The sequence below is a fragment of the Blastocystis sp. subtype 4 genome, assembly GCF_000743755.1.
Source record: "Blastocystis sp. subtype 4 strain WR1 chromosome Unknown seqid_0202, whole genome shotgun sequence".
Lineage (NCBI taxonomy): Eukaryota > Bigyra > Opalinata > Blastocystidae > Blastocystis > Blastocystis sp. subtype 4.
Genome location: NW_014569345.1, coordinates 1 through 18,011, shown reverse-complemented (window position 1 = coordinate 18,011; position 18,011 = coordinate 1). Strand labels below are relative to the sequence as shown.

Here is an 18,011-nt window from a genome sequence, read left to right as displayed (position 1 = left end):
TTCCAGAGATGTGGATTGATATTGTTCCTCAATTACCAACTGGTCTTTCGTTGGAAGCGAACGGAACTATCAGGGGAATACCAATAGAACCTGTTCATGAGACATATACCATAACTGTGATAGATGCTGAGAATCATGATATCGCTTCCACTATGCTTGTTCTCACAATTACGAGTAGGTATGGAATAGAGAGTTGATTGAAGATGAATCCTCCTATCTAAAGTCTCTCCGCTTCTTCAACTATCAACAAGAATTGGTGGATCATATTGTGTTGCCTAGTATGATGGAATCCATCGATATCACAGTGTTGCCTGATGTATCTACAGACTACAATATCACATGGAGTTCGAAATTACCCACGGGAATTCAAGCAGATTCATTCCATTTATGGGGACAAATCCTGAATTCATGGAATGCAAAGTAAGTGATGAGAATGATCATGAAGAATAGTGTTTATGTCACAGTGTGTTCTCGCATGAATTGTATCCAGTCTGATTTAACGATCTCGACTATAATGAGCTCCTCTTTCTTTTTCATGCGTAAAGGATCTGGCAACATGAGTTTACTTCAGAATGGAACTATTGTGTTACAGAAACAAGTCTCGGAGAATCAACTTATTGAACTCTCTGATAAGACAGATCAAGCAGATACTCTAATGTTGACTTGTACTGCATCCAGAGAGTGTATTTATGAATTATGGAAGAATGGTACTCACAAACAGTCATTTGTAACTCGAAACAAGAGAACTACTTCCCTCTCTTTGAGTCTATCATCACCTCTGACTAGTACAACTGAAGTTATTGGATTCGAAGGAGATACTCTTCCTACAGTCTTTTGGACAGTTCCTTATTCGATTCGCAGTATAACGGTAACAAGCTCATTCACTGGATATCGTCTGAATGAACAAGAGAGTTGTCTTCAAGGAACTATCGTTCCATTCCAACCATCTTCTCATTCTGTTACAGTAACAGTATCTTGTGAACAAAAGATCCTTACACTTCAGTCAGTTGTAACAGTTCATAGTAAGTTCAGATGTATGTGTTGATCGATAGTGAATCATGAGGTTAAGAACCTCCTTCCAGTGGAATTCCAAGTGATGATTTCACATAGTAATTCATCTATTCCCTTCTTCTCCTTGATCAATAATACGATTCATGTTGATTACTCGAAATATCCTTCTGTTTATACTCCAACTGTCTCTCAATTCCTTGAAGTCCCAGCTGGTACGTATACTGTGTCTTTGGAGCCAGAAGATGAGTGTATTGTTGAAGTTCGTATTCATGGAGTTGTAATTGCTGTTCGAGATGGAAATCAAGCTCAATTGAAATTCACTCTTATGAGTTATATTCCATTCGGAGCCTCGGACTGGAGAGCAACAACGGCAACATCCGACCTTCTTAGTGTCTTTATGGATCCAGACTTTACTGAATCAGATTGGAATAACTACAAAGCAGGAGAGACTTATTCGATGACAGAACCTGTTTGGCTACTTCGTAAGGAGTTCAATGTGGAGACAGTTCCTCAGAGCTTGGGTCTATATTATCAGCTTCAAGAGGGAATGATTGTGTATCTCAATGGACATCTCGTATTTACAGTCGATATGAAAGAGAGTCTTTCAATGCAATCTCTCTCGAATTCACAGAGTGGTAAGCTCAAGATTGGACGAGCCGTTTTGACTTCTTCTTGGCTTGTAGAGAATGGTCGGAATGTGATTGCGATTGCTACCACATCATCTTCTCTGTCTTCATCACTTCAGATATCTCTCTTCTCCATAGCAACGCCTCTTTCAATTATAACTCGTGAGATTCAAGTCTCTTCGTCTACTGTATCTTCTGTTTCAATCTCTCATCCATAGTCTTCCTCCTCGTTTGATCAACTTCTCTTCTCCAATATGCCATACTATGCTCGTACATATGCACATCGCTTCTCCTTATTCCTTCCCTATCCTCAACACATCGGTTATCTGCGTTTGTATTACAATGATACTCTGTTGTTGACTCCTGCAGAGATTCTGGTCTCTTCTGTCGATACTGAAGGTCATATTGATCGACTAAGTACGGATCGTCGTCACAATCTCTTTGGATATAACTCAGCTCCTTATTATCGTGTACTAAAGAGTACTCGACCTGTAGATCATATTCTCATTGATGTGTTGAGTAATTCTATTGACGGAGTGATAGCATAGGTGATGATGATAGTCAGGAGAAGGATACTGGATTCACGATTACTGGACTCACTATTGTAACAGAGAGAGCCTTCTATTGTACAGATGAAGCAGGTCAACATGTTCCTATTGGAACATGGAAGTATTACTCTTGTCCTGAAGGAGAACAAGGATTTATCCGCAGTCAGTGTGTATATGAAGATAAGCCAATCTGGAGAGCGAATAGTACTCACTGTGTGACTGAATCTCATGCTCGATATGAGACAGTAATTCGTTGGACATATCAAATTGAAGAAATACGAGCTGGTATGGGTGAAGGTATTATTGATAGTTCAACAGACCGTTTATCTGAACTTGTCTCCTATTCTCTCCACAATAATTTAAAAGAGTTTATGGTCTTTGATGTGAAAGAGAAATGTTCAATGATCAGTCTTGAACAACATAGTATCAATTACTATAGTAAGACAAATTGTATTCAGTATTCAATTCATACACGAGTTCCTTCTTCATATCGTACTGATATGTGGTCTATTATTGCTCAAGATGGTATGTTTTGTGATTCTTTGAAAAGACAGTATCCCAATGAGCGCTTTGTGTGTAGGAATATAGAATTGAATGGATCTGTGTATATTAGTCCTGTACCAAGTTCTATTGTATTCATTGCTGTGATTGGAGGTGTCATGGTCATGGTTATTATTCTTGCTCTTGTTCTATATCGTCACAGACTTGCTGCCTATGTGAGACGACAAAAAGAGAGAAGGAAAGCTCTTAGGGAAGTGAATTGTAAGATTGCTGAAACATTGGCCGTGCCATTTATTCAACCTTTGTATTCGACTGCAGGATCAATAGTTTACTCTACACCAGAAGGACACTTGTATTGTGATCAGATAGTGCGTCTAGGAGGTTCTGTTGTATTCCATATTTGTTGAACCAAATACTGTTCATCGAACAACAAACAATAGCAATATCCTTCTTTAAGGTAGAAACACCATAGAGACACAATCATTGATTCAGGATTTCTGGAATCAACCAAATTTTCTTGATTTCTGGAAAAGGGAAATCAATCTATATCTCCACATCTACGCAGGAGTCATGAGTGTTCAATGCAAAAGAACACTGGTTGTGTCTCCTTACTTCCTTAAGATTGACCTTACAAAGTTTAAGGTTTTGCATGACTCCCAGTTCTGAAATCTAGATTTGTTACGACGGGAATTCTCAAATCCTTGTATATGTTCATGAAACGCAACCAATGTACTTGTTGTCTGTGTGAAACACTAATGTACTAGTCTCTTCTTTCAGACGCTAACAGACCTTTCCTTCCTCCCTCCAAAGCTGTCTACTCCAATTACATTTATCCCAAAGGGTCCTATTCTTTCGGTGTCATTTTCTATTGATCATCGTTTTATTTCCGTCCTTCGAAGTCCAAATTCTATTGAGGTGTTCAACTTAATTGATCCAAAGTAAGATCACCCTATTTGATTGAATGTAGACATACTTGTCTCAAACTAGCTGTGAAATCCAAGGAAACCATTATCCCTTCAGGTGTATGTTGGTTGCACAGTAAAAAAGAAATGAAAGATACTGTTGTATTTTCTCCCATTTTGGTTGTCGCTTCAACAAGAACGTTATTCTTCTATGATGTAACTCTCAAAGGCATTATACTCGTAGGGTTGTTTTCTCTTCTCTAATTATAGATCAAATCAGTAAAGCTTGCAGTGAAGACCCTGTGGTGTAATCGTCTGAATCAACTTATTATTGCTGTGGAAGCTGGTTCTAGTCGTGTTTATGTGTTTACAGTGAAAGAAATGGGTGTTTCTGTAAGTATAAGTCAATTCACTCATTTCCAGAAACTCCAAACTCTTACTCTCTCAGAAGCTCCTACATCGACGAATACCTTCGTATCAACCCTGTATCGAGCAACTTATCTGTGTCAGTACTCTGAATCACGCGGTCATCTCTTTGTATTTGCTTTCAGTAATCGTGATCATGAATTTAAATTCTTCAACACAGTAGCATTGTAAGATCTAATCTCTTTTTTGATTCTAGACCTCGAAATGGGCCTGCTTCCTTTTCAATCAGTGATAATTTGATCATGGTTCATTTCCGATCTTCCAAAGAATCATGTGCTATCGATGTGGCAGACATTCCTTTCGACGGAACTTCCAATCGATCTATTCCTTCTGTTAGTCGAGATGCTGTCACTGAACTCACTCTTCTCAGAGCAAATCAGTCTTCTGAGATGTCTCCTGAGGAGAAGCAAGCATTTGAACAGGACCCATCTTTCGAGAAGCCTGTAGAAGAAGCTATACCATATCACTCCTATGAAGTCCAGATTACAAGTCCTTCTATTGGCTTAGAACTGGAATCTACATTCCAAAAGTAATGACTATTTTTGTTATTTATTGGTAGGTTGTTTGTATCATCTTTGGATGGACGTGTACATGGTTGCTTGGATAATTCTGGCTTTGTTCAAGGTTATGCTCCGACTATCTCTCCAATGGTAAAGTCTCAGGTTGAGATAGGTTCGTATATCACACACATTGATGGTCATCTCGTCATTGGAAACACGTTCACTTCGTTGCTTCAGCTCTTACGACAAGAAAAGCGGCCAATTCGAATCCAGTTTGAACGAGGCATTTCACCTGATGACCCATATATATATCACGGGGATTCTCCAATTCTAGCAGTATCAGAAGAGAAGGAATGGGAAGGTTGTGTGTATGATGAGTGTATCAGTTATCTTCATAACAATGTGTTGATTGACAAATCTACAGGAGCTCTGTTGACTGTACGAATCTTGTTGTTATCGAAAGAGGAGGCTTCATTAGCGGACATTCGCTTCTTGATGCGTCGTCGTTCGCGAATTCCAGTGTGTGTTGAAGGTGAATGGGAGATCGAAGATACTCCAGTCACTCGTTATCCACGTACTCTCCTTCTGGATGTGTTACGTAACCGCATTCCTCATTTAGTGGAGAAGGGAATGTTGAGTCAACTCTTCGAGGTTCTCAACACAGATTATGCTTCGCTAACACATCGAGCCAGTCTTAATAAGGACTTACAGAGTTATTTAGAGAAATCTGCAATCACTCGAAGTACTCGTGAACTCAATGGAAACCTTGTCATAACACAGAGTGAATTGTTAGAGACAGTATTACAACCTCTCTCACAGTCTCTCTCTGCCAACTCCTATCAAATTGTTCTTTTGACCTATCTTCAGAGTTTGTTACATTCTCAGATTCCGGTTCAGTTAGCCTTGTAAGCTTCTTTCTCTTCTTTCATCGTTAGGAATCATCATTTGCGTGAACATCTCCTTCGAGCCTCAGGAACAAAGGTAATAGCAGCGTTGTCAAATCTGACACGATCGGGATTATTAGCACAAGATCTGGTAGAAGCGAAAAAGGAACTATTTCAGAATGGAGGTACGGATTGTGCTGCTACGAAATTGGCGTTACAAACATTACGACGGGAGGGTGATTATGATGCTTTGTTGAACTATTATCATAGCCAGCAGATGTTAGATGAAATGCTGTTGCTAATGGCAAAACATATTAAGGATCTAGAGGGGGAATTGCATTTATGGCTACTGAATGTGATCAAGCTTGCAACCATTCTATATGACGAAGATAATGATTCAGATCATCTTTATCGCACTTATCACTTCATGAAGCGTTACTGTCCTGTATGTCATATTGACAGTTTCTTACAAATAGGCGGTCTTGAAAGATGTTCAGTACCCAAATCGTTTGGGAGGGTTACTAGAGTTTGCTGAAGCTGAACCTGATACTTCGGGTCCATCGTTGCCGTCGAAAGGAGATAGCATGAAGCAGATTCTGCAAACAGCCAAAGAGACAATTGTGAAATTGGCGTTTAGTTAATCATTTTTGCCCTATTTTTGTTCAGAACCAAACGAATGTTCTTTGTGGAATCTTCTTCGTTCTTCGAATTCTTGAGAGTTCGATCAGATTCTTATTCACTTTGGATGAAAGTACCTGATATCTTTGAGTGCAGTTTCGATATTGCTTATCTAGCAACTATATTCTATATAGGATTCACAATGTGGAAGTGTCATGGAAACAATAAGGCTTACACACTGTTTTCCATTATGTGTATCCTCCTTGGATTTGGCGATTGTTTCCATCTGTTTCCTCGTATGTATTCGAAGATCTTTGGTCTCACTCCCCGTGTTGTGTCTGCCATTGGTATAGGCAACCTCATTACTGCTATTACTATGAGCATCTTCTATATGATATTCCTTGAGGTTATAAGTGTCAAGTATAAGAAATCACTCAAAACAACGCGTGTAATTATGTATATTCTCTTGTTTGCCAGGATTGTGACTCTATTGCTTCCTCAGAACGATTGGATTCACAATGCCCATAATCTTCATGTTAGTCTGATTCGAAATGCTCCTTTCATCCTCATGGGTGTCATTATTGTATACCTTCTCTTTGTATCTGTATATGGATGTCCTCAAGATGATTTCCGTTTCATGTGGCTTTATGTTGTTATTTCCTTTGGCTGTTACACTCCTGTTGCACTCTGTGATTTGAGGCCAATGACTCAAGCAGCACTAATGATTGTAAAGACTATAGCTTACATCAAGATTGCTTTAGTTGGTTTCCAGAATCTTAAGCCTGATCAGCCTAAGGAAGCTTCTCCTGTTTGTAACAAACACATCTATTCTTCAAACTTCGATGCATCCAGTTTCACAGGCATTCTAGTTGCATTTCTTCTTCTAGCAGCATTACTCTCCGATTGTTTCAACTGTACAGTTCGTCTCAATTGATTCTGAAGATCAGTTACACTTTCTGTTGATAAGGTACTCATAACAGCCTTCAATTCCTCTGGATTCACACGGGCAATCAAGAAGAGAATCTTACCAATCATTCCATTCACCTTCACAAGAACAGGATCCTCTTTCGCTTTGCTTGTATTGGTAGGTTGTAATACGAGCGAACGACGTAGTGCCAAAGCAAGCAATCGAATCTCTAAATCCACAATCTTGCCCTTGTTCTCGGTCTTCCCATAGAGAATAGCGCCCAATTGAACTAAGGAAATCAATGCATTCTTATCAAATAACGAGATATGAGGAGCTGTTTGACAGATAACATTCATTCCACACACACTCAGTATCAGTCGAAGATGACTGAGCTCTAGTTTCTGGAGAAGTTCTACCAAGTGGGTGAGATAGAATGCAATGAACTCTGTAGAAGGATCTGCAACCCCAAAAGCACTAAAATACGTGTCAATAATGGAATACACGATATAATCTTCCTGTTTCGTCTGATAGAGAGCAGCTAAGGTAACAAGCAACTGGTGTTGTCGTTTCAATGAAGATTTCTCTTGGTGTAAGGCTGTAAGATGCTCAGAACAATAATCACTGATACAATGAGAAAGATAAACATTCGAAGTTCCATAATCACATAAGAATTGAGTAAGCGAATTCAAATCTGTTTCACTCACCTCTTTCTCATTCAAAATGGTTAAAACACGTTGAATGAAGAAAGAAGTGACATCAAGTCGAGTTGGGAAGAGCTGAAGACAAGCTCTGAGAGCAGTAACTGCTTCTTTCAGATTCTCTACACGATCCAGAAGGAGACTTGCCACTTCTATCATCTCCCAGAACAGATGAGAGGTTTCAGTCAACGATGGTGTGACTTGAAGGAAGATTGGTGTTGGTATGGTAGATGGAGTGAGCTTTGACTCTTCGGCTTCTTCCCAGTTGTCACTTCCCCAATCCTCCTCAGCAGGGACAGTGGTTTCCGACTCCTCAAACTTCAGTGGTTCTGTTGCCTCAGCCTGTAGTTTCGTTTCCGTGTTCTCCACAGATTCCTTGGGTTCCAGGGATTGCTCGATCGAAGTCTCAGACTTCTCCGATTCCTTCACGGGTTGAGGTTCTTCAGCAGACTCTTCAGGCTTAGCAACCACTTCAACAGGTTCCTTAGTTTCCTCAATAGGCTTCACGACAGGCTCTGTCGCCTCTTCAACAGACTCTTTGATCACTTCCACAGACTCTGCAGCTTCCTTATCAGGCTTCTCCGATTCCAGCTCGGTCTTGCTCTCATTTACAACAGGCTGCTTTGGTTCTTGAGCAGCGGATGGCTCATCATCCCAAGATGCTTCGAAATCCTCCAACTTGAATTGACGTGCTGGGCGTCCTCGTCTTCTTCGTTGCCTCTTACCGTCTTCATCTCCCAGATTCTCTGCAGGACGACCTTCCTTCTCTTCCAATACCAATTTCATTTTTCTCTCTCCTCTCCCTCCACGTACTCGTCTACGCTGTACTGGTCGCTCCTCCTCATCGTCATCATCCCACAAATGTTCATCCACTTCCAGTTTCTTCTCTGTTAGAGCGAGTGCTGTGGCCGTAGCAGAGTTTTTATCCACTACGATTGTGGGACTTGCAGCAGGTGGCTCCGACTTTGTAGGTCTCTCTGAATCAACACGGTCAGCAACTTCTGGTTCATCATGCTTCTCCTCAACATGATTTGGTTCTTCCTTTGGTTGCTCGGGCACTATCATAGGTTCCTTCACAGGTTGCTCTACTGTTTTCTTAGTCTTAGATGAACGACTACGACGAGGGAGTTTCACTGCCACTTCCTTTTCATCGTCATCATCCCACAAATGATCATCCACTTCCAATTTCTTCTCCGTACGAGCCAGAGCTGTTTCAACAGGGACTTTAGACTCTGAGGATACTTTTCTAGGCTGTTCAATAGGCTTCTTCTCTGATTCTTCCGTTTTCTCTATCTTAGTACTATGCTTCCGAGATACACGACGTTGTCTTTGAGGTTTTACTTCCTCTTCATCGTCATCATCCCACAAATGATCATCCACTTCCAGTTTCTTCTCCGTACGAGCAAGAGCTGTTTCAACAGGGATCTCAGACTTCTCTGATGATTTCTCAATAGAGTGTATAGACTCCTCAATAGAGGGTATAGACTCTGATAATTCCAATGACCCCACATGGTCCTCAGCTGACTCTATATGGTCCTCAACTGATTCCACATGGTCCTCAACAGATTCCGCAGGTTTAAGACTAGGAGGTACTTCTGTCTCCCTTGAATTCTCATCACTTTCATAGGAATAATATGACTCATAGGAATAATAGCTCTCTTCAGTATAGTCCTCAGAAGACGCAGCAGCTAACTGATCCAGTCGAGAGGACAATTCAGCAGCAACCACTCTCTCTTTCTCATCAAAGGATCCTTTTTCTTCATCATCACAAACAGGAGTATTCTTAGGAGTATCTCCAGATGTAGGTGAGTCCTCTTTCACAGTTGTTGTGACAGTTGAAACATCCAATATTGGTGATTCTTTCTCCACTGTTTTTTGGGCAGATGGTGAACTAACTATACGAACTTCAGGAACATGAGAATGATGCATCTGAGTCCACTGACGCTGATGCATTGTGGGCTTGAATTCAACAGACTGTTCATCTGGAGGTAATGAGATAATCCCCTTGTTCTGCTTGACTAAGTTGCTGACTGCTCCATACAACTCCACACAGTTGGACAATACGACCGTTTTCATTGAATCTGCTCTAGATACTCCTTCACTCAACCGTAATACACGACGAAGGACTGTCAACACGTATTCAACAAAATCCCTCAACACTCCTTCACCAGGGATCAATTCCACAAAATGGGCCAAATGTTGCAATGCCAAAATACAATTGAATATGGAACCACTGAATTCCTTAGTCTCTTGAGCCTCCTCCTCTTTCAGTACTTCATTCAACACTGTCATGGTAGCTCCCAAAACTAGAATCAACTGTTGTAGCTCGTAGTTGGGATGATCCTCCGGAATGGGAGCCTTGACTTGTTCTGCATTGATCAGAGCAGCAGCACATAGCAGGTAGAGCGAGAATTCTTCAGGTGGCTTGTGATCTGAAGGTGAATTCGATCAAATACACATACCGAGAATGCCTCGACGAATACGTACACACCACTTCGCTCTCCAATAGTCAGCATTCATCATAATGTTCGCAACGATCTCTTGACGAATCAAAGACTTCACATTGCCTTTGGGCTGGAAAGAGAGAAGGAAGAGCTTAGCCGTCACCTGTACCTTCACCTGCTCGATGCGTAACAACGTCTTGTTCTCCGAGATCTCTTCAATCGGCTTTAACATTTGCATCAACTTCCCTAACGAAACTACATGTTATCTTACTCAATCTAATTTACTCTTATCAGTGATCACTCCACTGGTAATCAGAACATATACAATATTCACACTTAACATCACGGGATCATAGACAGCACTCAATGTCAACACACGACGGATTGCAGAGATGATCTGGATCTCAAATTGCTCAATATAATAACGAGAAGGATCCTCTGTGTCAGGAACAGAAGCATAGTGTGTAATCACATCATTCAAGATACAAAGACCCAGAGTTTGAATACATTCTAACTGAGATCCTTCATAACTAATCGTTGTAGAATGACAGCAAAGTCGAATCAGTTCTGATAAAATACGATAAATTATTGGATCATCCTTTCGAACCATTTCAAAGAGTTTACGAATCACAGAATAACTGCCCTCAAGAGATAACAAAGATGCTTGCCACATCCATTCCGTTTCACTCTCTACTGACTTCGAAGTTGTCAATGCTTCAGCACCTTGATCTTCCACGTTCTCTTCTTCTTCTTCTTCCTGCTTCTCTGCCTCCACTTTTTCCACTTCCTCCTTCTGTTTACTCCAATCCGCTGAGAAGATATCCAACAGTGGAGCATCACCCATCACAACACGCGAAATATCACGAACCAAACTCCATACTCCAGAAACATCATCCTCTTTAAGACAATCAATACGTTTGTTAATTATACCAATATACAACTCACTGCAAGCATTCACTTGAACAGCAATATCGCTCCTACTCTTTCAAATCCATTTTCAGTCCTTACAAAACACACTTCTGATAACATGTTAACACTTCTTCCAGTAATGTCTTTAGATCCACAATGCTCTCTTCATCTGAACCATATATAAACGAAGGAGTGGTTGCAATCACATGCTTCATACAGATAACTGCGGAAACTACAATTCAAATCAATGATCCAAACCAACAGCGCAGATCAACATCATTACAAATAAGAGAACGTCGAATTCGATCAACAATCGCGGGAATATGAAGATATCCAGGACACAACTCAAATAAGACGGAATAGATCTGAAGACAAGCTTGAAGAACTTGGGAATCTGTGGAGGTGTTCCAAATCTAGGGGAAAGAGTGTGCCCAATAGCTTACATAATCAATCATGTTCAATAAGGTGACAAAGTCATACTTGTAAGCATTGATAATATGAATGTCCAATTCTGTTAAGAAGGCATATATAATATGAAGAAGTGATAACTGAACACTCATTCGATTCTCATATTCCTATAAATTAAACTTCTATGTAATGATAACTCGGCCACCAGCATCACAAAGCATATTATGATTGACAGTAATCAATACCCAACGAATGATCTGAGGATCACGAATTACATCATTGTACTGAAGATAGAGAGAGACCGAATGAAGACACCAAGTACGAATAGGCTGAGTAAAATACGTACACTCAGAGATCAGAACACGAATGATATTATTGCTAAGTGCTTCTCCATTACGAGCATCTACTGAACGCTGAATTGCACACAGACAGAATACACCTGCACTCACCTTTCGTTCATCAGTATGAGAAGTGAGGGTATCCTGAATTGCATTGATAACTTCTCTTACAAACTCAATATCAACCACAACACATAGCTGCGACAGAGCCTCAGCTGCCACACGCCGATTCACAGCTTCCATACTACTCATAGCCGAAAGAAGTATTTCACGAGCAGCTGATAACCAAGGATGAGGTTCTAAGTACAGATCAAATCGAACAGCCAACTAAACATTAAGAATTATTCTTGTCCTCACATCAGCAATGCACCAGAGAATGCAACATATGTTGTGAGCCGTATTCTGACGTTCTTCTTGTGACAATTTATCAGCTATGGATAACACCACATTTTTACCCCAGACCATTACTCATATTATTCAAAACTACCTCTGTCATCTTCCCTCGACTTCCAGAACCACTATAAACAAATAACTGAGAGAAAGCTTGAATTGCTGCATTGATCAGTCGAGTATGAAGCAAAGGAGCTGAAGGCTTCATTAAGGATGGATAAGGAGGAACTGGATTTGGAGTAAGAAGAGCTTTATGGAATACCATATAACTATCATGAATCTGAATAAGAATGATTACAATGTCTCATCTTCATAATCATAAGGATTACGTTTACGTGTCATCTTTGCATTCTCAATAAAACTCTAAACATCAAATGATAGAATCATTATCACATTCATGCTCATCACCCATTCAGGTCTGTTTCTATATCTCATTCCATTCCATCATTCAAACCTCATGAGCAATACTTCATCTTCTTTTCCTAATAGTTCATTACTCAATGTAGTACGTTCTTCATTATTCAATACAGTAAGTAGTGTTAGAGGCATGTAATAATCACAACCTGAAATCAGAATATGAGCAGGGAAACTGTTGATAATGTGAAGACAGAGTAACAATAAGCGCTTAAGGAAGAGTAACGAGTTATCTGTGATGAATGAAGAAGTTGTATAGAGAAGATTACCAATGGATTGGAATTGGATAATCTATTCTCATCATCTCACTCTAATCCTCACCAGAGGGTTGAAAATTGGAGTATATTTGTCAAAGATATCACGACGAATTCTCACCAGAATCAACATGGTCTGAAGACAGGGTAACAATTGAGAGAAACAGAGGTTCAACTCTTGAGCAAGAAAATCATCCGTTGTACTATCTTTCTTCTGAAGAGCAAATTGAATTGAATGGAATGTCGTGCCAATATTAATGAACTGAGTTGTTAGCAATGACAAAATACCCTCGATTTCTGGAAGAAGCCAATCCACATCTAGAAATCACAAGTCCATCAAAATGAAACCAGATGAAACCAGACCTTGAATCAGATACCAACCAGCCTCTGAGCAGTATTGATAGATCTGCCGCACACGGAATGCTTCCTGATTGCCTGTTAGAGAGTTCTGGCGATAATCCGACTCGGTATGATCATGATAGAGTGTGAGAAGCTCTTTGGCTATCGTAAACAGCATTGATAAGAGATCAAAGCTGATATCGTAGCGCTCTACAAATGAAGAAAAGTGCAGAACCTCACTGGTATACAATAGAATCAGTAGCTCTCCAATAGCCTTGCAATATCCCGTCAATACGTCACACTGTAAGATCTCACGACGTTGAGACTCTTCTGTCAGACTCCGAATAACCGAAAGCTGACGATCGAGATGAAGAACTAATTGCTTAATCATCACCTCAATGATCGAAGCATCCGTCAAGCCCATTTGCACCAATGAACGAATCACAGTGGTTTGCAACAAAACTGAATCTTTCTCTAAGGCTGGAAGAAGGGATCCCAACAACTCATCAAGCTGGGCTTTGATAGCTTCGCCAAGAATAGGTAGAATTCGAGCCAAAAGCTGAGCAGCAGTAAGAGCAACAATCTCAGAAGGGAGGTCAGCACCATTTTCATAATTAGATACAAAACGATTGATAATTGTAGACGTTATTGTAATATGAGATTCTGACAGATACTGACAGATTCCATTGAGGATAATGTGTTCTACGGATGCTTTTACTGCAGGTATAGGATGCACTACATGTGAGAGAGAAACATAAACCTCACATCGAAGGAATTCGAATAGAACATTCACCAAAATGGTTACATCACGTTCCAGAATCTGATCACGACATCCAAAGAGAATATACATAACTGTCTGTGAATAACAGAGTAATTCATTCACTTCAGTCACTATTCATCAATCTACCTCATCTCTCCAACCTCCATTCATTTTTGTGATAAAGATGCGAATGATACTTTCAAATGTGTAATCGACAGGATTGTAGACATACATCTCTTCCTTCTTCTTAGTTGAAGTACTCTCAGATTGATCTTGTTCCTTGGTTATTTGGTAATCCCGATTTCGGAAGTATTTATGATCCATACTTCGTGTAACCAGTTCTGAGAACAACATTGCTCCATATCGACAAGAGAAACTTCTTAAATCTTGATTCTCCTGTTTAAACAAGCCAAATACCTCGTTTACCATAAGAGGAACTGTAATACCTGAAATGGGGTACTCCATACTAATGATGCAAATCTGGTAATACAACTCAGGAACCAGACAAACAACCTCCGAAACAGTTTCTATTCGCATCAACTTTTGTAACTGCTTGTAGATTGTCGGGACTGTATTTGCAAAGATGGAGGAGTCTGAAACTAACAAGAAATTATGGAAAATAGATCCTAAGAAATGAAGATATGCTATCTTCTCCTCTGTCTACGAATAATCAGTCTCATTCATCAAAACATCAGTAGCACGATTGAATTTGGAGCAGAAAGTTATACAGTCTCCCATGAAAATACTGATATCCTTGTTCTTTGCATCCATCAGAATTGACAGAATCTCCATACACTGGATCTTGACAAGAGAACAGTAGCGAGAATTCAAATACTTCAGACAATTGCCTATAAAATCACTCGAATCCACCGAAACTACGAATAAGAGGCAATGCACTGGCCCCATGAACGGCGTATATTTGCTCTACACACTTTCCAAATACATTTCGAACAGGTGGAGTAAACATGTTGTTGCCTACACTCTAATGCTAACTCGCATTTTCCTACTCCATCGACCATTTACTATCTCTGTAAATACTTCTTCAAACCTAATTCTAATGAAATATCATTCAACTATCTACTCTTCGTGGAATTTGGTGAAGACATAATCTTCCACTACAGGAAGTTCACTCAACAGCTCATTTAAGATATCAAATGCTTGAAGACGAAACGGATTAATGTTTCGATCCTCTTTCACATCATTGCCTAGGTCTCATTGGATACAACTTCACAAACAGTTCTTGAGCATCGCTCTCAAAGCAAAAATACATCCAGATATTTTCTCAGTCATTCTGCAATGTTATTTGATTGATTCAGTCATCCTGCAAGGAAGAAGAAAAAACCACGGGTATCGTATTTGTATTCAACAAACAAACGATTGCTTCGCCTGATATTTGCATTTTACAACGGGGTAGTATTCCTGTTCTTTCAGAAATTGAGTCCAAAGAACAGACTGATCATGTGTAGACATCACTCTATGGATCACAAAGTTGCCTATTTCGAACCGTTCCTCCCACTCTGCATCATATTTGCTTTTACAAGTAAGAGGTTGAAGAGTACTACTCAAATCTGAAAAGAAAGGATGATTCAAGGCCTCCTACACATTAACTGAATCAACATAGATCACATTCGCACTAATTCTTTTGTTTGGATTGAATGTAAGTAGTTTTAGCAACAAATCAGCAGCATCCGAAGGAACCTGCCGTGAGATAATTCGCAATAGAGGCTTAGGTATTGGTTGGAGATTCTGTACAAATTGTCGAACAGAATCCTTCTCAATCATCTGAAGATCCTATAAGTCAAAATAGTTCGCAACAATCACTTCTTCCTTTGGTTTTCCCAGATACGAGAGAATGAGTTCCAAGAGTTTACTAGCACTTCCAGCCTAGTTGTGATGAGCACTGATCATATGAACCTTAAATAGAGCAGATCCATGAAGCATCTCAGCAAACACAATTCCTACAGACCAAATGTCGATTCGATTGTTGTAAAACTATCCATCAGTCTGTCCTTTGGACCACACCTTATTCTCTACAAGAAGTTCCGGAGCACGGTAGTCACGAGTTACCACATACGTAGTCAGAGAGGTCATGGTGGCCCGAGCCAACCCAAAATCACACAACTATCAATAAAAGAATAGAATAACATTCACAGCAACATCAGCTGTCCGATTAATAAGAACATTAGCCGGTTTCACATCTCGATGCATGAACTAGATCAAAAGAATCGGTAAATGATACCCCTGCTGAATGAATATAACGTAACGACAACAACAGTTGATATAAAAGGAGTCGGATTTGATCAATCGTCATATACTAATAATGAATTAATGGTGGAAAATGAACATTTTGTGCATCAATAATCATTTCGAGGTCATAGTCATAAAAAGGAGTAACCATGTATAAGCAACGGATTCTCTTTGTATATGAGTTTATTCTCACACATGATGAATATGGATAACAATAGTAATCCAAAACATGGAGAGTTTGAGGACATTCATTAAAGAAACGAAGGTATTTCAATTCTCTCTACAATTCAAAGACCAGGAGGGAATCATACAAGATATCGAAGTTCATTGATTTGAGGTTCCTCGTAGATTGGAGATATCTTGATAGCTACTCGCATGTTCGTAACCTGTATGTCATTTTCAATCCGAAGATTGCAACGGAATCAATGGCAGAACAGACAATTCCATAGCTTCCACTCCCTGTAGGAACAAGATGTTGGTAACGGGAGTCAATAGCTAGATGAAGTCCCTTAGCGAATACAGTATAGAATTCCCTGTTTCCTGACATCTCTTACAACAATTCACACCTTTTCACCAATTTGAACTTCAGAAGATCGTTTCCATCATTCTGACAGCTCATTATCACAATTACCAACTCTTGGAGGGAAATGTGAACAAACACAACAATGATATCTACTATACACTCTTTCAATTTCTGCAATATCCTCTTCAGTCATAGTATTTCGTTCTCCTAACCTGGTAACATATGCCCTAAGTTCCATTCTCTTGTTAGGATCAGTCATAGTAGAACAGATTGCATATCCCTTATCTTGTAATGCACTAATGGTCTTAGACATCTTATTATACTCTTCTTGACGAGATGTGATATCTGCCAGGTCCTGTGTAAATCGAGTCACATCCGCTTCAGAGAAGGCAGCCTGGATACTATTCCACTGAACTAACCGACCACCATCTTTGTCAACCACTTGAAGACTGAGATTTCCATCTTTGTTCATGGTGAAAATGACTCTAAAACGATTCTGACCAGCAGGCTTTGGAGTTACTCCAGTAACGGTGAGTGTTTGAAGCCTTCGACAGTTGCGGACATGTCGATGGTTCCCTTGGAAGATCGATATAGAGACTTCAGTCACATTGTCACGATAGTTTGTAAGATCAAACTGAGCAGAATAAGGAAGAATCGTCCTTCGAGGGATAACAACTTTGAGAATACCCTTTCCAACTCCAATTCCAATATCTGAGGGACAAGTAACACTCACATCAATAGGTCTCATCTTCTTCGGTGTTGAAGGACTAGATGGTGGAGGAGTGGGACTAGATGGTTGAGAAACAGGACTAGGAACAGATACATCAAACTCAATTACGCCTCCTCGACTCAGGAAATATCCATACTTGGTAGCACCATAAGCAACACACTCATCAGGATTGATAGACTCTCTTAGCTCTTTGTGATAATGCTCCTCCAACATGGAATGAACCAAATTGAGACGACTTGATCCTCCTACAAGAATGATATCATCTATGTCCTCTGCTGTCATGAATAACGATTGAATAAGTCGATCACAGATAGCAATAGAACGTTGAATCATTGGTCTCAGTAAATAATCCATTCTAGAACGGCTCAACATACAATCAGCTTCACCAAAATCGATCTCAGTTTCTGGAAGAACCTTCAAAGAAATCTTAGCTTCTTCACATTTGAATCGAAGCTTACTGCGTTGATTAGCAGTAAGTCTACTACCCAACTGTTCTTCAAAGTCTGTGATTATGGTATCCATCAACAGGGTATCAAAATCACTTCCTCCAAGGAACAAATCACCATCAAGACCCAATTCCTTGTACTTTGTTCCAGTTACACTCATGATTGTCACATCGAAAGTACCTCCTCCT

At 39.9% G+C, this 18,011-nt stretch overlaps 1 protein-coding gene across 1 annotated transcript; it reads right to left on the bottom strand.

Annotated features, from left to right (window-relative positions):
• Nucleotides 1–16,726: 16,726 nt before the first annotated feature.
• On the bottom strand, nucleotides 16,727–17,983 carry JH06_3151 (chaperone HSP70; the record flags this gene model as incomplete). The annotated part of the gene is made up of 1 exon (XM_014671023.1): nucleotides 16,727–17,983. The coding sequence occupies one exon, from the start codon at nucleotides 17,981–17,983 to the stop codon at nucleotides 16,727–16,729; it is 1,257 nt and encodes a 418-aa protein (XP_014526509.1).
• Nucleotides 17,984–18,011: the final 28 nt, after the last annotated feature.